Source organism: Genypterus blacodes, unplaced genomic scaffold, assembly GCF_046128005.1.
Source record: "Genypterus blacodes isolate CSIRO-AG114 ecotype Tasmania unplaced genomic scaffold, CSIRO-AGI_Gbla_v1 ptg000021l_1, whole genome shotgun sequence".
Taxonomy (NCBI): Eukaryota; Metazoa; Chordata; class Actinopteri; order Ophidiiformes; family Ophidiidae; genus Genypterus; species Genypterus blacodes.
In genome coordinates this window covers 3,009,475-3,033,926 of record NW_027466834.1, presented here as the reverse complement: position 1 = coordinate 3,033,926, position 24,452 = coordinate 3,009,475, and the positions used below count along the sequence as shown (strand labels likewise).

Sequence of the window (24,452 nt, the reverse complement as noted above, 5' to 3'; positions counted from 1 at the left end):
CTGGCTACGGGTCCCTATTTACTGCAACTTGTTGGGGAGTAGAGGCAGTGACGTTTTGAAGTGGATTAAGTGTCATGAATGTGTCCTTGCTGTATTTATTGCATTTAACCTGACCTCATTATCTAGACAGCGAGAACTGATGTTAATGCCAGGCGTAAAATGGGTCAGCGACTCAACCAGCCTTGTGATATTTGGACCAGTTATGTCCAGTGAGAGATTTCAGACTTTCAAAAAATCTCCAATTTGACTTTTTATTGTTTTAGCTCATTTTTTGCTATAGAAAATCAGACACTTAAAACATGTAAACATACACTCACAGGTAAAGGAAAACCACTCTAATCAGGGATCTTTGCTTCTTGTGGAAAGAATTTACTGCTTCTTTTACAGAGCAAAGTAAACATTTCAGTGTGATTTGTCATTCTGCTCAAACAGGTCAAAGTTGTTGCAGCATTGAGCTCAGGTCTGTGTGAGCTCTAGCAGTCTGTGCAGGATCCTCTTCTGTCCGTAGCGCACCTGCAGTGCTTTCTGCTGCCTCCTGCTCAGTCCTGCACACGCTGCCTTGCTTTCCATTAACGCCTGGTCACTGTCCGCATTCTGTCCCTCCAGCCCACCCCCATAGGAGTTGACAGTTAGACGGGCTGCTTCGTGTAACAGCCTCTTCCAGGTTGACTTCAAAGCAGGAAGTCCCTCATTTGAGTAAGCGGCGGAAATCCTCTCGTCGTCCTCTTCATCCTCCTCCCATCCGTCATTATCTCTGAACTCCATGAACTCCTGCGTTGACATACACATCACCTACAGAGAAAGATGGAGATGCAGCTTCGCTTTTAAAAGTGATTGGGGTCCAAACGTTTTTTTTTTTAATTGACAGAAAGCTGACGTTCCTCCTAATTCTACGTGCAAATAGTAAAGCATCCAGTGGCCATCCAAGCAAAGTGATTAATTCCTGAGTAGTAAAATAGTGGCCCAAGTCACCATTGAAATGTATGGATTATACATTGCTTAGGTGCTATTTGGAAGACAAAAGTACCACCATGCAGTTGATGAGCATGTTCGGCTTTATTCCCTTTACGCAGCACAGATGTATTTGTTCCCTCACCTTAAGTGTAGAATGCAGCTCCGTGTCGGTCAGACAGCCCTGGTTCCCAAAGATAAACACTCCTTTCTCTCCCATCATTTCACGCAACATCTCCCACTTCTCCTCCACCAGCTGCCGATCCAAATCAGACTGAATACCTGTGAGGAGAAGGGTCGAGACCTGTTTTGTCAACAAAACTCTTGTTTTGGACCCATGAATTGCCTTCAAACTGTTTCTGTGTTATACATCTGATAGATTGAATGTTGGTTGCTTGATACTATTGAAAAGACAAGAGTTGAAGCTCTCTAACATAGAATGTCTGCATTCAAACAAGTTATAATACAGATGTAAATTTAAGTATTCGATGTGCATTGCTGCTTAAATAGTAAATAACAGAACAGTTGCCGTCATAAGTCACCTTGTGTGTTGATGTCGTAGAGGATGCTGATGGGAATGTCAGCCGTGTCATTTTTGTTGCTCGGATATGCCTCCGTGAAGCCATACATATGCAGCAGCTGCCAGTTGGCCATCTGCCCGTAGGTGTTAAATACCTCCTCCCCTTTAAGAATAGGGCGCACGCAAACCATCTTCAAACTTTCCTGAAAGACAGAGGGTTAAAAGAGTGAGACAGCAAAAAGAGAAGAGAATAGTATATTCAGGCTTGTAGTCGCTTCCTTCCTCACCAGTGTGAACTCCAGATTTGCATTGTGATTGGACACATGGTTAAGCATGTCAGCCATGGGCACCATCATTGGTAGGTTGGGGGCCTTCTCTTCCTCTTCCTCATCATCCTCTTCCTGTGGCTCTTGGAAGCTACAGACAGAAGAAGAGGCAGAGAATGGCGGGTAGAATGAAGATCAGAGGCTAGAAAGCATCACGGAGGAAAGCGTGATCCAAATGTGTGTCTGCTGACCTGTAGGCCATGATGAAGGCTACCAGCTGTGTGTAAAGATCCAGTGTGTGTATGCTGGGATTCCAGATGTCAGGGTGTCTGGTGATGAAGGGCAGGACAACGTCTGTGTATTCTCTCTGGATGTTTGCCAGATCCTTGTTCACTGCCTCTGGAATACCTGTCCCCCTCAACTCTCTGTCCCTCTCCTCTTTGGACCTGACCCATGAAAAACAACATGGCAATAACATTAGAGGTGACTGGAACAATAAACCTTTCTAATTGTCTTCTTTAGGTTTTAATTAGTGAAGATTGGCTGAACAGTGCTGTAATACCATCTACACTGATTGAGGTCTGTTCCTTACCAGAACATGGGCTGGTCCAGTGCCCGAAAGTCAGTCCACAAAGAGAGGTAGGGTCTCCAGTGGGACTGTGGGGACGTGTGCTCATACAGCAGAGCAAGCAGCAGGGGAACCCAGCCAGACGAGCTCTCCACAGACGCCTTCTCTGAGAGTGACAAAAGGTGGGTTTAAGAGATTTTATGAAGGGGAAAAATTGTATTGTGCCTGTATACTTTAGATTCCTCAATGCATTTCCTCACCTTGCTCCAGCAGGGCAGAAATCTTGGTTGTTCCCTGGTGGAGTAGAGCCGATCTGGGGATGGTGAATAATACCTCCCCCTGGTTTATGTTCTCTTTGGCCAGCATCCCATACTCTGCCACTGTCCCCTCTTTACTCACATAAACCTGCAGGGAGAGAGTGACAAAGCCTGAGATCTCTTAAACACCATCCAGAGTATGCTATATTCCATTCTATATTCCAATACTTGACTGTGCTATTGTACCTTATTGCTGAGTACCAGGCCAGCTGTGTCACACCACTGCAGGAAGTTCTGCAGGGGACTGAGCTCTGAGCTGTGATCCACCTGACAGCAACACGGTCACATGGATTAAAACATCACCAACTTTTATGAATGGAGATGCACACTGATACCACACCAATACCATCAACAGCACAACAAAATTAGTTTTTATTAAATCATCTACCGACACTTCAATAGACAGCATGAATAAAATACAACCGAGAGAGTCCAGACGCCATGATCAAATTGCCTGCTTTGTCTGATGAACGACTAATAATAAATAAATCATTAATAATTAGAATAACTGAAGGCCTCAGAAAACTAATAATTAGCCCTTTCACAAACCACTCCATCTTTGTTTTGATGGGGCGTTCTTGTGCCCCCCAATATAATCACTTATAACTAAGTAATCACATTTCCGAACTCACTTAAAAGCAACACCTCTCTACTTCCACCACTCGACATGGAAACAACAGTTAATACTACAAACAATAAGCATCGCTCAGTATTTTATCACAATAACAAAACTTACTACTACTACTAGTGCCAGTAAAATGTAAATACACACACACACGCACGCGCGCACACACGCATGTGAGCCGATAGAAGCAACACACAAACACTTAAGCTACAACAAACACTTAGCACAAGTGATTCGTGTTTCGATAAAAACAATATTAAGCTCTAACCTTGGTTCTTTTCGCTTGTGTTGCCATGTTGTGATTCTATGATGCCACGCTTCCTGGCCATCGAGCACGCTGACACTGCGCATGCGCACTAGGGGTCAGTGTGTACGCGCTCAATGTGCTTTAAAAAAAACAAAAACTTTATACATTTATGAATAATCTTACTCTCAAACCTATCAACATGTCTGGTGTGCTGTCTGAATGGCTGTGTGGTAAACGGGTGATTGTCTTCAATGGTCATCGTTATATTCGACCCTTGAAACCCAGTTTACAACGTTTAATGAATAATCCCTTTTCACACCTCATATCAAATACTTTCTCTATACAGATACAGCATTTTCTGTGTTTATCTGCGCTTTTCTTATTTCATGCCGCTGCATCCTTTTTTCGACATTTGAATGAATTGAAATTGCCTTGTCTTATCTCCCCTGGTCGGCCACGGTGAGACGCTATTATGCGAAGAGAAGCTGTCACACAAACCAATAGAGCCATAGCTCTTTCGATGACGCATATGAATAATTATACAGTGATCATAATCCCCCCCGTCAAGCCGTCAGATTGGGGATTGGGCAAGATTTCTTCCAAGATATCCTTGTACGTGGTTTGATGCATCCTTCACAAAGACAAATCTGCCCTATTCCAGCCTTTTCTGAAGCATCACCGATCCTCCGCCAAATTTCACAGTGGGTGCGAGACACTGTGGCTTGTAAGGCCTCTCCAGGTCTCCATCTAACCATTAGATGACCAGGTGTTGGGCAAAGCTGAAAATTGGACTCATCAGAGAAGATGACCTTACTCCAGTCCTCTCTCAGCCTGTCCCTTCCTTGTTTCTCATTGATGAAGGACTTCTTTTCTAGCTTTGGACAACTTCAGCCCTGCTCCTAGGCCTGTTTCAAACCCTCCTTGCTGTGCACTTCACCCCAGCTGCCGTTTGCCATTCTTTTTGTAGGTCACTTGATGGCATCCTACGGTTGTTGAGTGACATTGCAATGAGTTGGTGGTCATCCCGGTCAGTGGAGAGTCATTTCCGCCCTCTGCTGGTCTGTATGAACCTGTATGACTTCTTATGAACTGTCTTTGAAATTTTAAGCATGGAAGCAACCTTGGTGTTCATTGTATCCTTCTGCCAGTAAAGCCAGAATTTAAACCTTCTTTTCCTCATTCAGAACTTTTCATTTCAACTCTTTTGGCATGGTCAATAGTTATTTTCTTTTATTCCAATTACTTTTAAGGTACTACAAGAACTGTTTTTGCCATCCAGCTTGTCCTATTGAAAGAGTTAGTGATGACCACAGCATTGTTTTTTGTACTTTTCCTCTTTAAATAAGTTTTGGTTCAGCTAATCACCTCATCAGTTCAACGACCCTTTCTCTTCTAGAGGGACGTTACAGACTGTTCAGGAGACAGAACCCCCGCAAAGCTGCAGGTCCGGACTCTGTCTCCCCCTCCACGCTGAAGCACTGCGCTGATCAGCTGTCTCCGGTGTTCACCGACATCTTTAACACCTCACTGGAGACATGCCAGGTACCAGCCTGCTTTAAAGCATCAACTATCATCCCCATCCCCAAGAAGCCAAGGACCACAGGACTTAACAAGTACAGACCCGTCACTCTGACCCCTGTCGTCATGAATTCCTTTGAGCGCTTGGTGCTGCCCCACCTGAAATCCCTCACCGACCCCCTCCTGCACCCCCTGCAGTTCGCCTACAGTGCCAACAGGTCTGTAGACGACGCCCTCAACATGGCCCTTCACTTCATCCTCCAGCACCTGGACTCCGCTGGACTACGCCAGGATCCTGTTAGGATCATCCCGTCACTGCTGCAGGACAAGCTCTCCCAGCTTCATGTGCCTGACTCCACATGCAGGTGGATCACAAACTTCCTGACTGGCAGGAAACAGCATGTGAAGCTGGGGAAACACGTCTGGGATTCATGCACCATCGTCACCGGTTCCCCTCAGGGCTGCATTCTTTCCCCTCTGCTCTTCTCCTTTTACAACGACTGCACCTCCAGTCATCATTCGATCCAGCTCCGGAAGTTCGCGGACGACACCACCCTCATTGGACTTATCTCTGATGGGGTCGAGTCCGCCTACAGGCGGGAGATTGACCGTCTGGTCAATTGGTGCGGGCAGAACAATCTGGAGCTTAATGCTCTGAAAACAAAGGAGATGGTTGTGGATTTCAGATTGAACACAGCCCCACCCCTCTAGCACCCACTCAGGGTGCTAGAGGTCCCGGATTCAAATCCCGCCCTAGCCCTATTTTTCATTCTAATATTGAATGCAAGTTTGTCTTTCTGCACTTCAGCCTGACCAAACAAACATATGAGCACATGTACACTGCCTACAAAACCCCTCAAATGTACATTTTCCCTCTTCTTATCCGGGGCCGGGGCCAGAACGTGGACGGGCATCAACGGAGCAGCAGGACCAGTATCTACTCCTTTGTGCCAGGAGGAACAGGAGGAGCACTGGCAGAGCCTTACAAAATGACCTCCAGCAGGCTACTGATGTCTCCATGATGGCCTGATGTCCTCATGTCCCTGGGCTGTCAGTACAGTGGGACCTGTACTGACAGCCCAGCAGTCGCCAGAGAACACCAGAATTAGCACACAAAGACAACGCCAAGACAGCTTTTTTGTATAATACTACTGAAGGCCGACAATGTGCTCAGGATGGAAACCAAGCTGGCGTGTAGATTAGAATTTTCTGTGACTTTAATGTTGCAGTGTGGAATGTTCAGAATGACATTCTTATCAACAAGATAATCAAAAAATTTCCACAAGAGGGCGCTGTTTGATCAAATAACATGAGGGTCTCAAAGCTGCCACGTCAGCACGCCACAAGTAAAATCAGAGCCTTGTGGGAAATTTTTGAAAAGAGGTATGCTGTGTTTCACATGGCTCGTTGGTCTAGGGGTATGATTCTCGCTTAGGGTGCGAGAGGTCCCGGGTTCAAATCCCGGACGAGCCCACTTTTGATTCCTGGCATCCACAGATTGCATTTTTACAGAAAATGATAATTTGTGTTCTTGCCCTTCAACCTGTGGTAAAATGCACTATATTCATAACTAATTGAACAGACTGGTATTTGTATGTAACACTAATGTTTTGTTCACAGATTTGCATGCACATGAATTTGTTGTCATTTATCTGTTTTGAGTATGAAAATGTTTTGTATGGACTCCATGAACACTACAGTACAGTAAATACTATAGTAAAATCTCACATTTAATGTTTGTCATTTTTAGCGGAGGTAGAATTTGGCTTTTAAACAAGTGTTGCCTTTAAAAACATTTCATTAAAAAAATACAAAGTTTACTTTGAAGTTTTGTTAGGAATGGAAATTGTACAAATATAATGGTAATGAGTTGGTCCAGAGGGGCTGGGAGGGCAGGAGTTCATTCAGTCTGCAGTAACATCTGATCCCCAATATGCAACACTCCATGTTCTTTCTTACATCCTTTCTTGAGTTTAACTCTCATGCAACTGGTTTCATATAATTTCTGGCACTTACATGATTTCATGTAGTCACGCATAGCGGAATTGTGGAAATGTGTATTTCTGTACAGATTTTCCTTTTTTTCCTTTCTCAATATGTGGGAGAAAACTGAAAAAAGGCTATTTCTCTTCATGCTTCCTGTATTTTAGTTTGAAGAAAATAAAAGACAGGAAGTGCTTATTGTTAGTGGCATTTGGTGGCTTTCTAGCTGTCTGTCTCTGGGCTGAGTCGCTGGATCTTAAGCTAGCTCACTAGTTCTTCATCACCAAAGAAGAAAGAAAGAACCTGGTGAGATTGTTTATATTGATTACTGTGATTCATTGAAGAGCAGCGGTCTCATTCGTGTACATGTCGTCCGCAGTTTCCAGTTGTTTTTACCACCTTTTAGCTCGTTTGCAACCATACCTAAACGAGGCTAACAAGACATAGAAAGCATATACAGATTGTTTTATTTTCTGTGGAAACGCCACAGTCTGACCGGGCGTCACCCCATGTCAAGAGACACGTGTGTGTGTGTGGTTTGGGAGGTATATATGTTGTATTCTTGAAGAGGAAACGACAGGGAGATTAGCTAGAGGAAAGCTTTGGCTTGCTGCTCTTTGTTGCTAGGCAACACAGGTCTCCAGTGGCTGTGTGGAGTAAAGCCTGTAATTATCTTAGTGTAGCAGAATCACACAGGGCTACTTCACCACGTGACACACTGTTTTATACGAGATCTGCAGATTCTGTTGGAAATATAAGATGTTGTATTTCTCCTTTTTCTCTTCTATCTCTGTCTATATGTTAATCTAATTGTCTTTCCCTCTGCCTTTCTGTCTCCATTTTTCTTTACATCTATCGGTCTGTCCACCTGTCTGGCTGACTGTCTACCCGTTTCTCCATTTGTTTGTCTATCTGTGCATTATCATCCATCTCTCTTTTATTCTGTGTCTCTCCGCCTGTCTGTCCTGCTCTTTCCAGCTCTCTGTTCATCCACTTGTTTGTCCTCCTTTCTGTGTGTCCATCTGTTGTCTGACCAGGGACGGACATACAACATGTTGGTTCCCATATTTACTCTGAAGCTGAATCACAAGATCAACCCTCGCATGGTGACCATTGGGCGTTTTGATGGAGTGCACCCATGTCTCACCGCAGCCACACAAGCAGGAAAGGTGAAGGACTTCCCATGTCCCAACATATACTTTGTGAATTAAACATAAGCAAAGAGTCATAAATATATATGGACTATATAACACTTAACTCACTCCTCCTTTATAATCTCCCAACCCCCTCACTCCCTTTCTCTTTCTCTTTCTCTTTCTCTTTCTCTTTCTCTTTCTCTTTCTCTTTCTCTTTCTCTTCTCTTTTCACAAGGTTTTTATCCACAACCCTCATGCTCGTGACCAAAGAGCTGTGGCCCACCGGCTGAGCCAGAGCGCCCACGACTCTGACATCTCTCTGCTCAACATCAACCAGGCGGTCACATGTCTGACAGCAGGAACGCTCGGACCAAACACCACTGGAGACACATTGTTGGTGGGGTCTCAGACCAACCTGCTGGCCTATGACGTCCATGACAATGCTGATATATTCTACAGAGAGGTGAGAGGAGTTCAGAGAATGAGGCCAGGCAAGGTTTGTAATTATCAGAATTTATTTGAGTGTCCCACCCAAAAAGATCTGGTTCTGGTTTATTGGCTTTACTTTAAATCCCCATGAAATGATGCATAAATACAACACTCACTCGTATTGGAGCATGAGGACATTGGGCCCTCATGGAGACATCAGTAGCCTGCTGGAGGTCATTTTGTAAGGCTAGGGCAGTGCTCCTCCTCTTCCTCCTGGCACAAAGGAGTAGATACCGGTCCTGCTGTTGCTGGCTGGGTTCATGCCTGCCACAGCCCCAGATAAGAAGAGAGCAAATATATGTGGCCACTAGCAGAACTATACCTTTTTGTCCTCAAATGTTTTTATGTTTTGTCCAGGAAGTCCTTAGACATCAAGTGACCTTTGACCTCGGTAGACAAAAGCAGAACTTGTCCGGGATTTAAACTCGGGACCTCTCGCACCCAAAGCGAGAATCATACCCCTAGACCAACGAGCCAATACGTACATGATAATATGACGGCCTTTGTTTAACTACAGACCAGTCCGACCTGTGACATGTCAAGTATATGTGCATATGTGTTTCCCTTTGCATAATAGCGCCTACCAGTGGCTTACCAGGGATGGTGATGTCTGAAAGTGAAGAGGATTTGATTTTCAGAACAGATTAAACATTACATTTAGCTTCTTAAATGACTCAAGTCAAAATGACTCACAACAAGTAAGTAAATAAAGAATGGACTTACTCTTAAGTATTGTAGTATCTGCCAAGTCACAGACCAGGCACTGGTTCAGCGAGTTGACAACACATCATGTCAAACTCAGAACCCAAGAGGTACAACATTCATGAAAGATATCAGCTCAGTGGACAGGAACATCAAGTTCACACGAGCAGATGTCCAAAACAACAGCTTGGCCCTTTTGGACTGTGGCATACACATTGAAAGGGTGGGAGCCTCCACAGCAAAGTATACAGGAAACCCACTCCCACCGAGGAGAGGTGGCAAATTTCATAACATTTTCAATAGTATTTATTTCTAGTAAAGTAAAGACAAGTAGCCCCATTTGTAAAATTACTACAAAACATACATACAATACAAGTCTTGTCATGAATATACTGAGGATAAGCTGTTATTAATATAGACTCATTACTTTGGTACAATTACCATCTACGTAAAATTAACTTTGTACTTTTGAATGAAATGTTTTAAAGGCGTGCACAACTTTCAACAAAAGCCAAATTCCACTAAAAAAGACAAAAAAAATGTTTCAAGAGATTTTACATAGCATTTGCTGTAATGTAGTGTTCATGGAATCCATACAAAACAGTTCCATACTCAAAAGCGAAAATTGACAACAAATTCATGTGCATGGAAGACAGTGTGACATACAAATACCAGTCTGCACAGTTAGTTGTGAATATAGTGCAATTTACCATTACATTACATTACATTACGAGCATTTGGCAGACGCTTTTATCCAAAGCGACTTACATTACATTACCACCCTTCGCAGAGGGGGGAGCAATCGAGGGTTCGGTGCCTTGCTCAGGGGCGCCTCGGCAGGGGCTCGAACCGGCAACCCTCCGGTTCCCAAGCGGAAGCTCTACCCACTGAGCCACTGCCTCCCTACACAGGCTGAAGTGCAAGAAGAAGTGCAAGAAGACAAACCTGCATCCAATATGACAGATAATGACTGCCAAAACTTGAGCAAATAGCTGTTTGTCAAACTTCATCTAAGTCTGTAGGGCAACAGGAGTGCAAACATTACAGCCCTCTGACTGAGTAGTGGGAGTGGATGAAGTTGCCGTGTGTGTGTTTGTGCTGTGTGTGGCTCCAGGTGACAGACGGGGCCAATGCCATCGAGCTGGGGACACTGGGGGACGTTGCGACTCCTCTTGCCATCATTGGAGGAAACTGCACCTTACAGGGCTTTGATCACGAGGGCAACGACCGCTTCTGGACCGTAAGACTTGAGACAGCATAGTGATGTGCACACACAGACATTAAACAATGGTGTAAACTAATGCGAATTCTGATGTCTGTCTTCTCCTTAGGTAACTGGGGATAATGTCAGATCTCTAGTGCTCTTTGACTTCACTGGAGATGGGAAAAATGAGGTGAGCTGCAATTATGTGTTCACTGGTGTGACACATGTGGCCGCAGTGTTTCCGGTTTGATTCCAGCAGGAACATTTGACTTGTCATCTCGACACATGACGACAATCTTAAACAAACACACTCAATATAAGTTTTACACAGAAAATTCAGCAGTCACCTTATTCATGCCACTATTTGGACTTGGCTGATGTGTGGTGTGTTTTCAGCTCCTGGTGGGATCTGAGGACTTTGACATCAGGGTCTTCAAAGAGGATGAGCTTGTTTCTGAGATGACTGAAAATGAAGTAAGTGGGTGCAACTTATTCTACTTGTTCCAAATGGAGGGCTGTTGATCGGAGAGAAAATAATGCATAACTACAGTGCCGTTTGTTAGACACTTAAATGAAGTTGGACAGTCATAGAGGAACGTTACACAATATTGCCAGTTGATTAGATTAGTAGATGATCATATTTGACCTTAGTAGCAGAAACAGGCTTGTTGTAAGTGTTCCCTCTGTCTGACTCTCCCCAGACGGTCACGTCACTTTGCCATATGCACGGCAGCAGGTTTGGCTATGCCCTGGCTAATGGCACTGTGGGAGTCTATGATCGCTCCGCCCGCTACTGGAGGATCAAGGTGTGTATGGATGAGCCCAGATTTTGTCTGCTGAGGCCAAGTTCACTTGAAGTCCAAGGACATCCTAGACAAAACATACAAATGGGAAAGGGAAAGGTTTTGCTGGTGGCCACAGACATCTCTCCTTATCCTTCCCTACTGATTCTTCTCTAGTTTTGTGTTCTGCTAGTGTCCTTGTCACTACTGCTAACATAAACAAAGTGCTATCTGCTACATGTCCCTTAAGTGTTACATGCTGCTACTTGTATTCACTGTTTTAACTCTGCACTCTGGTCCATTTCCTGTTTTATAAGGTCTTTTCTCATCTCCTATTCTAGTCTAAGAATCATGCCATGAGCATCCATGCCTTTGACCTGAATGCTGATGGTGTTGTGGAGCTCATCACTGGCTGGTCCAATGGAAAGGTCAGCACACAATGAACACCACCTGAGTGAGCGAGCCTGTCAGGCGAGATGCTGGACTCTAAAGATGCCGTCACTCCACTATCTGCTCATCATTCATATTCCTCGATCACATCCCCCAACATTTGTTCCAGATTGATGCTCGTAGTGATCGCACAGGCGAGGTCATCTTCAAAGACAACTTCTCCTCCTCTGTGGCCGGAGTGGTGGAGGGAGACTACAGGCTGGATGGACAGAAACAACTCATCTGCACTTCCACAGAGGGAGAGGGTACACATATACATGCCTTTACACTTCACTTTAGCCTTCAGAAACGCAGTCATTTATGCATATTTATGTACGTCTTCAAAGCTCTGGATGTAGATTGTATTTAATGTGTTTTTATACCATATTCTGTCATCTATCACAGTCCGTGGCTACCTGCCGGCCAGTAAGGAACTAAAAGGGAATCTAATGGACTCCAGCGCTGAACAAGACCTAATTAGAGAGCTCAGCCAGCGCAGACAGAACCTGCTGCTGGAGCTACGCAACTATGAAGAAAATACCAAAGTATGAAATCTTATATCTTATATCTTTATCGAGATCAAAAACAGTTTGATACAACCCTCACACACAGATATTAGTGCATGGCATGTCTGTACTTTAACTACACAGACTATTGTATTGTTTCAGGGTGTATCACAGACAGACAGTGGGATGGGTGTGATACCTGCCAACACTCAGCTACAGACGGTGCTGTCGGTGAGAGCTGCCACAGAGGCGGAGAAGGCTCACGTAGAACTCAGCATTTCCACACCAAACGGTGAGGCTGCTTGAAAGTATGCTGGGACTTTCCAGCAGTCCAACGATTGAAGGTTGAACGGTTTCAGGCTCTGGCAGCTGTTGAATAAACACTAATAAGTCCCTGATTTTCTCCTTATCTAGAAACCATCATTCGTGCTGTGCTCATCTTTGCTGAGGGGATATTTGAAGGCGAGAGCCATGTTGTCCACCCCAGTGCCCAAAACCTGTCTGGTTGTGTCCGCGTCCCCATCATCCCCCCAAAAGATATACCAGTAGATCTGCACATCAAAGCCTTTGTTGGAGGGAAAACAAGGTAGTCTCTTGAAATCAATCAAATGAATATTTATTTCTTATGTGATTAACACTTCTCTGTTTGGTTTCACCTCTTTTACCCACTGAAGCACACAGTTCCATGTGTTTGAAATCACACGACAGCTGCCTCGATTCTCAATGTATGACATCACAGTTGACCCCTCAGCTGCTCCGCCCACAGGCAGGGTCTCCTTCAGCATCAACGACCGACCACAGCGGGTAGGCAGCCAGCCAGTGCGTTTCTGTGAAAGACAGGAAACAAATCACAAGAGTGAATAATAACAATCTGTATGTGTGTGTGTGCGCGTGTGTGTGTGGCTTTGTAGGTGGTCATGTGGCTGAATCAGAACTTCCTGTTTACAGAAGGGATGGACAGTCCCGATGTCACATTTAATTCACTAAGGGGAGGAGGGCTGTTATCCATCAGCATGGCCAGTAACGGACAGGTAATCTCAGACGGACACACAAGTTCATTCAGAGCAGTATTCACAGAAGAGATACTTGTGCACTAGGTGGGTATAAGAAAATATTTTTACTACTTGAAATTCTTGTTTGAATGCAGTGCAAACAGATCAGGATTTTCAATAACTAAGGCGAAATTGTCCGTATACATGCAGCCTGCCCATCATATTCACTGGGTGCATGATAGACTGAAGACATAAAACATTTACTGATTGAGATTTTATTGTTTATTAATCTCTGCCAGGTTCTCTAGCTGTTTCTATTTCTGGCTGGAGCATTTATGGTGTCTATAGGTGACAGTGTTTACTGACACATCAGCTGGGATTGCGTGTTTCATCTAAAAGCTTCAAATTATAACATTCTGATGATCCCAAGCTTTTATCCCAGCTACAATAGTATTAGTAGTCATTTATTAATATCATACACATGTTTCCTGATCTTTTATTGAATTATCCCTGTTTATTCTAATAAAATCAGTCACTTAATTAATTCATCGTTGATCTGTCCAATCAGATCACTCTGAGAACAGATGACATTGATCTGGCAGGAGATTTGATCCAGTCATTAGCCTCCTTCCTGGCCATAGAGGACCTGTCATCAGAGGCCGACTTCCCTGGCTACTTTGAAGAGCTACGCACGACGCTCACTGAGGTTTGGCTTTCTCTTCCTTCATTTTCTCCATTATTTGCAGAGATTTGACAGTAATCAGTTATGATGCAGTAGGGGTTCAAAGGAACAAGAAAAGTAAAACAGGCTGGATTCTCTTCTTGCAAGGTCGATGAGTTCCACTCGGTCCATCAGAAGTTAACTGCAGCTATGGCCGACCACTCCAACTACATCAGGAACATGCTGGTCCAAGCAGAGGACGCTCGCCTCATGGGAGACATGTGAGTCACCACCGCTCATTCAAGACGCTTTATGCTTTGTGTAAACTGTAAGTGAAACATCACCTGTTACTCCTCACATCATTCAGAACTGTAACACCCTCCCTACTCTTTGTCCTTCATCTCTGCAGGACAACCACGAAGAAGCGTTACAGAGAGCTGTACGATCTAAACAGGGATTTAGTCAATGAGTATAAGATACGCTCCAACAACCACAATGCCCTACTGGCCTGCCTTAAATCTGTCAACCAGGCCATACAAAGAGCCGGGAGACTTCGAGGTAGGCCTCATCTGTATGCACGATCAACATTTGTGTCTTGATTAGTGGCAAATAACCGTATCCTGCGTACAGAAAAGTACCAAAAGACAACCTGAAAGAAGAGAAAAATAACAAGCAATAATAATATTATGCAAATACTGATTTTAGCACTGAATATCTCTGAAACACTAGTTGGAAAAGTCCTCATGCCAGGGGGGATTTTAGAGGAGAAGTCGATTGTATGCAGCAGGATTCATTTAATGGTCTCCAACTCTGTTGTTGGTGTTGCAACATTAGAAGTCCTTGCTTCATCGATCTGTGTCTCTCTCTCTCCCACCGTCCTTCTCTTCAGTGGGTAAACCCAAGAACCAAGTGATCTCTGCCTGTCGAGATGCCATCAAAAGCAACAACATCAACACACTCTTCAAGATCATGAGAGCTGGCGCTGCGTCTTCCTGAGGGTGGACGTGAGGACAGATGGAGGAATGGACACATTGAAAGCACACCAGTTCTGTACTGTATCACCGAATTCTATCATCCGGTCCAGCACCAACAAGATTGGTGGAGTGAGGACAGTTGTCATGTTTTAGCCTTAATCTGTCTTCTCCCTGTGAGTTAGGAACAGGTGGAAACATTTGCCTGTAGCACCATATTTCCATTATACTTGAAACTTGAACTTCTGCTTACTGAGGATCGACACAGAGAGAGAAAAATGTTGACCACAACCTTAGTGTACCAGTGGAATTGTTTTAGTGTAGCCCTGTGACTGCTTAGTATAGTGCTGTTGTGTGGAGCGCATAATTAATCTTGGCGTCAGCAGGACAGAAAGGAAGTGATGTTTACGGAGTACAGCTGGACCAAAACAGTGGAGCATTTGTGGGAACTAAGTCCAACCAAGAATCTATGTACAATGCAAATCTAGTGATTTGTGGTTAGATTTGTTGGATGTCCGTTCTGGATTTTAGAATATTAATTTCTTTGATAAGAACCAATGCCCACTGAATGTACACATGAACTCAAGGCAACTTACGGAGTCCAAGAAATGTTAGAAACCTTCGGAAAGTCACGCAAACTGTTTCCATGAAGACGTCAGCATGTGCTGGATCGTACCCGACTGTTTGACTGACCTGATGTTTGGAGAGAATACAGCTGGAGACACACGTGCGCTCAGCTGGAGGGCTTCAGAGTCTGCACTGAAATCACTGGAGGCCCTCATACTGTAGTTCTACAAACTGCTCGTTCTGATGCAGCTGGTGTATGTGTGTGTCGGTGTTGTTTGTAGCCAAAGAAAACTATTTGAACATGTTTACCTTTTGTAGATTGTACATAGATTTTAAATGTTACAGTGTGACTGGCAAAAGATATTCTTAAATTGTATTTTAAAAGTTTGTCTCTTTGTTGAGCTTGTTGTAGTTTTGTAAAGAAAAAAAGAAAAAGACTTCTCAAACATTTTGGCTACAACTCTTTCTTTGATGATGATGTCATATACCTTCCTGAAACAGAAATATGGTGCAGACCTCATTTTATATCAGATATTGTCCACGTGCAGACAACAGCATATAAGAGGTTAAACAAGCAGTGCAAATATGATTGACAGAAGATTAACAGTTAACTTTCTCTTGATTTACCAGCTAATTGTTTTGCACGTTATAGCACAATAGCAATTTTTTTTTTAAACCAAAGTAAACATAATGATTGAAGAAACAAGTACTCAGTCACATAATAGTATTTAGAAGAAAGTATAGGAAAATATGATCGATAAAATCTACTTTTGGTTCAAGTTAAGGCCACATGTAGGACTGCTTGCATCCACACATCCACAATTAGCTGCATTCTATAGGTGTATTGATGTCTGGCCAGTGAGAGCTACATATGGTTCTATAAGGAGCCAGTCTGTGATCGTAAGTCACCATTACTGTGTGTGTGTGTGTGTGTGTGTCTCTCCAGTGTAAGGTTATATTTTACTCCATAAAAACACACCCAAAAGTTTATCTCAGCACATTGCTTAATACTAAGTTGTATTTCTTAAACAGTGCAAACTTTGCTTTTTCCCCTTCATCTTCTGCCCTCTTTAGTTGCTGTGTTGGCATCTGGCTTGAAGCTGCTCTTTTCCAGTAAAGTCACATGGATGCAACGATTAGAGATGCTGCCTTCATGTACTCCTCTTAAACTCCGACATTTGAGAACTAAGATGAAAACGTTCATCTGTAGGAATGAACGTCAGGAAAGGCGAGGAGGAGAACGAAGTTAATATAGATAACATTGTAAATGCTTTACCAATCAAACATTATTGCAAACTGTACACATTTCTTTAACTACTATTATAATTTCAATATTTTCATTGTAGCCGTTTGTGGTATGTGGTGATATCTCTTAGCGTGATTAGAGATAACACATTAAACTGGAAAAATCAATCAATATATCAATCAATCAATCAATCAATCAACCAATCAATTAGCTCTATCTGATCTGATTATTTTTGCTCGATTTCTTGTTTCTAGACTCTCTTTTCAATTCTTCTTTCTATCAATTGTTAATGTTTCATAGGCGCTAACTAAGGTTTTAGATATTTGTGTCTCAAGTTTCTCCCCTAAGATTTGATAGTGAAGAACTTTCTAGAAATAAGTAAAAAAGTTCGTAGATTTTGCATGAATCAGGGATATTGATTTCTTGCTGTGCAGTATTTGGGTATCATATGAGCCACTTTTTTAATCGAAAAGTAAACTTGCAGAATACTATACATAGATAGTATTTTTTCGTCTAGCACTTAAAGGCAGCAGAGAGGAGTAGCCATGCAGTCAGGCCCATTGCCAGAAACTTGAGTGTGTGTGCATGTGTGTGTGTGTGTGTGTGTGCGCGCGCGCGCGCGCGTGTGAGCGCCTCCACAGTTCCAGACATCCACGGGCCAGATGTTTTAAGTTTGACTGTGGCGCAGCAGTTTCTTCTGACAAGCCCCCTTCATCTGGTAAGTTTGAATGACTTGCACTAAACTGACAATATTTTTGAATAAGTAATCAATCGCTTTCCTTATCAACAACGTAAAATACGCTGGATGTGTTTGGCAAAATACAAAGATCTACGCATAATTTGCATGTTAAGTTTGGGGAGCGAGCTGGAAGCTGGCTTGAGTTTGTCTCTGTGTGTGTGTGTGTCAGGGGGAATGCCTGCGTGTACTGTCAGTAGCGAAATGCAGTAATCCTGTAATCCAAGTAACTTTTTGCTACTTCCAGAAACATGTAGTACATTTATACATCCATTGAATTCCCCTAAAACTCCCTTAGTGAGCGGGTGGATCCACCGCTCCAGACTGACTGGAATGCGTGGCGGTGATGCATCAAAGAGCAGGATCAAGTGAACGTCTCACCGTTTTAAAGTGCAGGAAGTGTGAGCGAGGTACAGCATGTGCTTATAATAACAGGTCTGCATTATGTTGGGACACGGTGTTCTCCATATAGATGTGAGCTCGTGTTCACTCTCATCAGAACAGACACGCCCCCTCCTCAGTGCCTATAGAGGGACATCAGTGCAAAGATGAGTGTTTGTTAATCAGCAGCAGAGAAGAGCAATACTTTGGATCACATTTAATGATAAAGGCAAGGCAAGAGAGGTGATGTCATGTTTGTTTGCTGTATTGCTATTTGGTAGAATCGGCATTGTTACCTGTGCCTACTAGGTGGGTATTTTGCAGGGTCATGTTCTGTTCTTATATCTGCATTATTTGCATGTTTATAGGCATTTGGATCCATGCATGTCTGCTTGTGGGTTTGACTCCAGCAATTACTGAACCCAGCTCACACAATGTATTGATCTCTATCAGTAGTAAGAGATGGATAGATGGATGGATGGATGGATGGATGGATGGATAGATAGATAGATAGATAGATAGATAGATAGACAGACAGACAGACAGACAGACAGACAGACAGACAGACAGTGGTCTTCATGTCGTATCAGTGAGTCTAATTGTTTCAACCTGTGTCAGTATTAAGGGAGTATTTAAGGAGTGTTTACCTAGTTTTTCCATTTCCATTACCAGAAATAGGATCAGGACATCCACAGTTGCTGTTGATTGTTTTGTCCTGATTGTCCTATTTCTGATTATTGTTGTTGTTGTTGTCCAGGATGGCCACATCCAGCACTACCTGAGGAGGAGGAGAGGAGACAGACAGAAATGATGGTCAGACATCCAACATATGATTGCACTTCCAGCCTTACACTGAATAAAAGAAAGGACAGCAGCCGAGCCCTAAACACAACCAAAGGATGGAGTGGATGTTTTCAGTGGATGGATGGATGGATGGGTGGAAATTTGCAAAGTTGAGTGTGAGATATTAAGCAGTGGAGCCCAGGCAGAAACGAATATCACCACATCCTTTCATCAGATGCTGCTGTAGCCCACAGACCCTAATTTAACAGTCAGGGATGGATCTTTCAAACACTCTCCAATTTGATCATTAATTCAAATCAGAGGAAGATGGTGATGATGAGGAGGATATTCCATGTGAAGGCAGATGTGGTGTTTACCATGCTGCTGCTGGTGCTGTTCTGTGTGCTGCTCTACGCTCACCAGGTAAGGATGAAGCTCACCACACAAATCAAAAGATAGATAACCAGGTTTGTTGACGATCATTGTAGTGTTTGGTACCCTGTGGAGTCTCCAACTACTACTGTGGTATTGCTGTGATTTCCAGTGACTGGGCTCCCCATTACATTACATTACATTACATTACATTACGATCATTTGGCAGACGCTTTTATCCAAAGCGACTTACATTACATTACCACCCTTCGCAGAGGGGGGAGCAATTGAGGGTCGGTGCCTTGCTCAGGGGCACCTCGGCAGGGGCTCAAACCAGCGACCCTCCGGTTCCCAAGCGGAAGCACTACCCACTGAGCCACTGCCTCCCGTATTGATTGCATAATGTTCTGTAGCCTATAAAACTCCTTGACTGGGCAAGATGACAAATTTTGGCTCATAAAAGTGATGACATACTTGCCTGTACTGTAAACAACAAATGAGGCCTCAAAAGCAGTGTTTCGTGATTTCTGACACCTCCTTTGTTACTAACAGAGTGAAAGTGAAGTAGTTTATTTGTCATCTTTCGCGTCTAGAACTTTCTAGTACAGAATCCAACACTTTCTACCACATTTGTTGTTACTTTTCAGTTTTTTGAAAGGAAAAAACCAAATGTGAAAATCCCAAATTCATTGCTGAAATTGTCTCTTTCCAGCCTGTACATCGGCAGTTTTTACATTTATTATTTCTATTTTCTCCCAACAAAGATGAGTCTTCATCTAATTACAAATAAAAACATATCCTGACATCAAGTGTTCCTTTCTTTCCTGTGGTACATGATAACACATTTAAAATGGGCTCAACTGCAGCTGGGATCATTCATTGTATAGCATCAGTGTTATTTTACACCCTAAAATGAAAACATGTGGTAATGAAAGATTGTGTGGCCCTGATTTTTGATGAATTTGTGTGTATGAGTATGAGTGAGGGCGAGGGAATATAATGTGGGTCAAACGTCCTTCATAGATGAGGCCATCTGGGTAGTTAGTAGCAATAACGCTCTGTGAGGTAGTGCACCGATAAAGTGAGATAAAAAAGAAGAAAAGATTTGACCCATCTCAAAATAAAGAAACAAGAAACCCTTTCTATCTATTTCCATCTCTTAACCTGAAATAAGTGAGTCTTCCTTGCCCCACTTTACCCAGGTCCTGCTGTCCTCAGGTTGGGACAAACCAATGTGGAAGATGGAGATCTCCACAGGCTCCAACAGCTCCAGTCGCACCCTGCTAGGAGCCAATGTGAAGGCCAGGGTTGGCAAAGGAGTTACCCAGAATTCTCCAGGGGTACGACCTTACCTCAGTCAACTATTCATCATGTGGATTTGTAGACGCCACTTTCTAACCCAACAAAATGCTGTCTTTGGAGAGTAATGCAAGCTGTTTGATAAAAGCTTCCTGTCATTCTCTCTGTTTTCATTTCTCCTACTTAGCAGGTCCCATCTGGCTCTCTAGACCCAAAGTTGCCTCCTCGAAAGCCACAGTCCAAGTCTAAATCTCCTCAATCCAAGTCCAAAGCTGCTCAGTCTAAGTCTAAATCTCAGGTCAAATCCAAAGGGAAAGCCAAGGGGCGGCGGAAGAGCGCCACCTTTCTACCCACTCTGCCGCCATTTGACTTTGAGGGATACCTGAGAGAGAAAGACAACAGGGAGTTCAAGCTGCTTATAGACCAACCAGAGAAATGTCACATGGGAGAAGGAGGAGAAGGAGGAGGAGACGCTCTCTACATGCTGATTGCAGTGAAATCTGTCGCTGCAGATTTTGATAAACGTCAGGTAGATACACCAAGGTTAAGATGTTGCCTGTCAATAACTGCTCATCATAATACTTAAAAATACTTTTCCTTTTTAATTGGCTGGCTGATTTCTCTGTGTGTTGAATTCTTTCAGGTGGTACGTCGGACCTGGGGGAAGGCGGGACTGTTTGAAAATGGTTTATCCATTCGTACAGTTTTCCTCCTGGGAGTTCCCAGGAATCGGAGTGCCCTGCCTCTGTGGGATCGCCTCCTGGCCTATGAGAGTCAAACCTTTCGGGACATCCTGCTCTGGGACTTTGACGATACCTTCTTCAACTTGACTCTGAAGGAAACACACTTCCTGGAGTGGGTCAATACTAGCTGTCCTGATGTCAGGTACAGGTTCCTCAGTGAGGGGACTCACCTCAAAGCTGTGATTACGTAACTCGTTATTTGTCTTCGGTCTTAAAGCAACATGGTTCATCTCTTCTTATACAGATTCATCTTTAAGGGGGACGCTGATGTTTACGTGAACATAGACAACATACTGGAGATGCTACAAGGACGAAACTCAGATGAGGACTTCTTCGTTGGTGACATCATCTTCCACGCTAAGCCAATCCGTCGACGCAGTTCCAAGTACTATGTGCCGGAGTTTGTGTACGGAGCGGGTTTGTACCCATCCTACGCTGGAGGAGGAGGGTTCGTCATGTCAGGATACACTGCCCGGAAGCTCAGCGCTGCCTGTCAACAGGTGCTTAAAAATGGCAACCAATGCATCTGAGAAAGTAGACATTTAATTGTGTGTATTACAAATCAGAAATCTCTGTCTTAATCCATATTTTTTCCCTATAATGGAGTTTTAAAATTCTTTTTAAATGTGAAAGTGGTGTGGTGACTCGATTTTACCCTGCTTCCGTCTTTGATCTATATCATTTTCTTCCTTGTAGGTGGAGTTGTTCCCTATTGATGATGTCTTTCTGGGAATGTGCCTTCAGCTCATAGGTGTCAAACCTTTGCGCCACGAAGGTTTCCGCACCTTTGGGATTCACCGACCCTCCGCTGCGCCGCACCTTCAGACATTTGATCCCTGTTTCTACCGCGAACTCATGGTTGTTCACAGCCTCAATGTCCCTCAGATCTGGCTCATGTGGAACCTCTTACACGACCCCAAACTAACCTGCCACAATAGGAAAGCCCCAACGGCGTGGCCCTTTAAGTGGAGAGACAGGGTTGGAGGTATTGCGGGGACACACGGGCCCACAGCAGAGGAGCAAGAGGAGGAGACAGATTATGGTGAGAAGACAGTGTTTGTGACACATGAATGAGTGCTGGCTCGGACTACATCATTGCCATCTCCAACCAAGAAGAATTGCCGTGTTATGTGAGATTTACTGCTGGAAGATTATGTTTTGTGAGAACAAGATCTTGGCAGAACCACTTTGGGATTTGGGGAAAAATGCATTCACACGGGCCAAATGTTCTTTTGCCTCTTCAGTGAGGAAAACTAGAGGAAATCCAGGCTCTCACTACCAGACTCCAGATACATGCAGCTTGAAAACGCAAGGCTGCCATTTGCAAGAAAGACAGCAGTTAGTTGTGCAATATGAAACTGTATTTGCCTTGACAGAGCTCATGCGTATGTGAGGAGGAGCGAGTGGACTGCGTCTTGTAGTTTGGATAGTAGAACTTCAATGTTTTTGCTGGTTGAAGAGTTCAGATTGCCCAGACTTATGAATGTGATGTAATATACAGAATGTATTTTAACTTTATATTTTAACTGTTTCCCCAGAGACTCAGTTCCAAAATGCTCCATGTGAATTTTTGTGTTTGTGCTAAAGAAATTGTGGGACACTACAGATGTATGATGAAGATGATGATTATGTGCAATTTAATACATGAACAAAAACTGCAAATAAGTCAGCATCTTGACTTTTAACCTAATGCTTGACAGCCAGGAAGCGTCTGCGAGGGGCGGAGGACACCGTGGAGGACACTTTTTTGATGAGCACACGGTTTGATGAAGAGACGTTGTTCACCTGGAGCTTTATGCCTGAGAGACAAACCATCACTTCAGTTTTTCCCTGGAGGAACAACTAATGAAGCCCGCATGGGAGCAAGCTGTGCCCTGGACAGGAAGTACCCCAGGGTCCTCATTAGAGAGACAGAGAGAGAGACACACACACACACACACACACACACACACACACACACACACACACACACACACACACACACACACCAGCTTAGGAAATCCTAACAGTTGGTCCTACATTTGTTTATATAAACAATTAAGTTGTTAAAGATGATGATTACATAAAAAATAAATTTTGACCTCCATCTTCTGTCAAAATGCTGCACATACGTGCATTTATTTGATAAATACATAGTAATGTTCAAATACACCTTCATAGGGCCGGCCCTTGGATTTTGAAGGGCCCTAAACAGATTTAGAGATGGACCACCTGGGCGCACGATAATGATGAAAAACTAGTTTGTATTACTACAAGACTACATTTTAACAAATCTAATTTTCTCTACTTCTCTCTTTCGTGTATGCTGATTATTGTGAGGACATTCTTTCCTCCTACTCTCTTCACTTCTATCATTTCTCTGCTGCAGATGGACACGTGACCACTCTGACCACACGCATGTGTCCACAAAACATTCTTGTCTTTTGCATTAAATTCCAATTCATTGAAAGTATTTGGTCCAGAGATGCCAGTAAATCATTTTAGATCACTTTTTTCCAACCGCATCAAAATCTGTATTCAGATACTGTACCTGAACCACACAGATAGTAGGAGGCTCTAGGGCAGCACTAAGCAGCAATTTAATATGGAATAGATCAGAATTGGAGCCACACAGCTCCAACAACACGGCTCAACTCACACAACAAATAAGAAAAACATCTTAAATCAACTAATCAGCATCACGTCAACCTTTTTTTCCTTTATTTTTCTTGGTTGCACACGCAGTCAATTGTTTTTGTTGTCAATAAAGTGAGCATTTGGTTTCAGAAAAATCCAAATATGGCTTTTCACTTGTTTACTTGATAATTTTCAAAGTCAAACATTGTGGAAAAGTTGGAACAAGGTCAGCTTTGAGCTTTTTGCACTACATGGTTTCATTATTTTGTTTTCCTGTGGACATGCTTCATAAATGTACTTATGTCTTCATCCATCAAGTAATAGCGACCAAAATATAAAATGTCACATTCCAATGAATTTGATTCACAAGTCTGCATGAATTTCGAACTTCTTTATTTCCAGAAATGGGCTTCAAATGTCCACAAAAATGATGTAGAGGGCAGTTGAGGGGGTGGGGGTGGGGGGGACAATGCACAGCGTTAGTATGAGATTATCTGTCCATTATAAATTACATCATCCTTGCTTAAACAATCATTCAATCCTGCATTCAATCGTCACATGACACATAAAACAATGTGTGCGATCACAAAGCTACACAGACCCCTGGGTTCAACTATTCACTTTTGTTTCCAGTTTAAAAAAGAGACAAACACCAGGATGTGACAGTTTGGGCCTGAACCTCCATATCTGATTCCTCTCTTCCTACAGCTCAAAATTACCGAGTATATAAAGTACCACAGCACAGCATATTTGGCATCAGATGGTAAATATGCACCAGGACCAAGATTGAGGTTGAGGTGAACTGAGTTGTTTATGTATCCAAGTTCTCTATCCTGCAAAAT

At 43.3% G+C, this 24,452-nt stretch overlaps 3 protein-coding genes and 1 non-coding gene across 7 annotated transcripts; 3 read left to right on the top strand and 1 right to left on the bottom strand.

Annotated features, from left to right (window-relative positions):
- Window positions 1-237: 237 nt before the first annotated feature.
- setd6 (SET domain containing 6, protein lysine methyltransferase) lies at window positions 238-3,606 on the bottom strand. Its single transcript, XM_076142458.1, has 9 exons — window positions 3,516-3,606; window positions 2,809-2,889; window positions 2,566-2,710; window positions 2,330-2,471; window positions 1,989-2,183; window positions 1,759-1,888; window positions 1,494-1,674; window positions 1,097-1,233; window positions 238-792 (listed from the first exon to the last, which is right to left on the bottom strand). Exons 1-9 carry the CDS (start codon window positions 3,540-3,542, stop codon window positions 457-459), a joined length of 1,374 nt encoding a protein of 457 aa, XP_075998573.1. The 5' UTR covers window positions 3,543-3,606; the 3' UTR covers window positions 238-456.
- A 2,807-nt stretch (window positions 3,607-6,413) lies between these two features.
- On the top strand, window positions 6,414-6,485 carry trnap-agg (transfer RNA proline (anticodon AGG)). The gene has a single exon. It is a non-coding gene; the product is annotated as a tRNA-Pro (tRNA).
- A 728-nt stretch (window positions 6,486-7,213) lies between these two features.
- On the top strand, window positions 7,214-15,840 carry bbs2 (Bardet-Biedl syndrome 2). 2 transcript variants are annotated; one of them, XM_076142587.1, is made up of 18 exons: window positions 7,214-7,301; window positions 7,974-8,164; window positions 8,367-8,594; window positions 10,437-10,562; window positions 10,654-10,716; window positions 10,923-11,000; window positions 11,228-11,332; window positions 11,650-11,736; window positions 11,868-12,003; window positions 12,143-12,282; window positions 12,406-12,535; window positions 12,658-12,829; window positions 12,918-13,047; window positions 13,155-13,274; window positions 13,804-13,941; window positions 14,065-14,177; window positions 14,306-14,454; window positions 14,786-15,840. In XM_076142587.1, exons 2-18 carry the CDS (start codon window positions 8,048-8,050, stop codon window positions 14,890-14,892), a joined length of 2,139 nt encoding a protein of 712 aa, XP_075998702.1. In that variant the 5' UTR covers window positions 7,214-7,301; window positions 7,974-8,047; the 3' UTR covers window positions 14,893-15,840. The 2 variants fall into 2 exon arrangements, with proteins under 2 accessions (XP_075998702.1, XP_075998703.1); XM_076142588.1 differs by having other exon boundaries at window positions 7,230-7,301; window positions 8,033-8,164.
- Window positions 15,841-17,329: 1,489 nt separating this feature from the next.
- On the top strand, window positions 17,330-24,141 carry b3gnt9 (UDP-GlcNAc:betaGal beta-1,3-N-acetylglucosaminyltransferase 9). 3 transcript variants are annotated; one of them, XR_012960988.1, is made up of 8 exons: window positions 17,330-17,398; window positions 18,555-19,003; window positions 20,155-20,292; window positions 20,439-20,780; window positions 20,895-21,136; window positions 21,239-21,494; window positions 21,691-23,395; window positions 23,542-24,141. XR_012960988.1 is itself a non-coding variant. In XM_076141851.1 (7 exons), the coding sequence occupies exons 2-7, from the start codon at window positions 18,908-18,910 to the stop codon at window positions 22,066-22,068; spliced, it is 1,449 nt and encodes a 482-aa protein (XP_075997966.1). In that variant the 5' UTR covers window positions 17,330-17,398; window positions 18,555-18,907; the 3' UTR covers window positions 22,069-24,141. The 3 variants fall into 3 exon arrangements, 2 of the variants coding, with proteins under 2 accessions (XP_075997966.1, XP_075997965.1); XM_076141851.1 differs by having other exon boundaries at window positions 20,442-20,780; window positions 21,691-24,141; XM_076141850.1 differs by having other exon boundaries at window positions 21,691-24,141.
- Window positions 24,142-24,452: the final 311 nt, after the last annotated feature.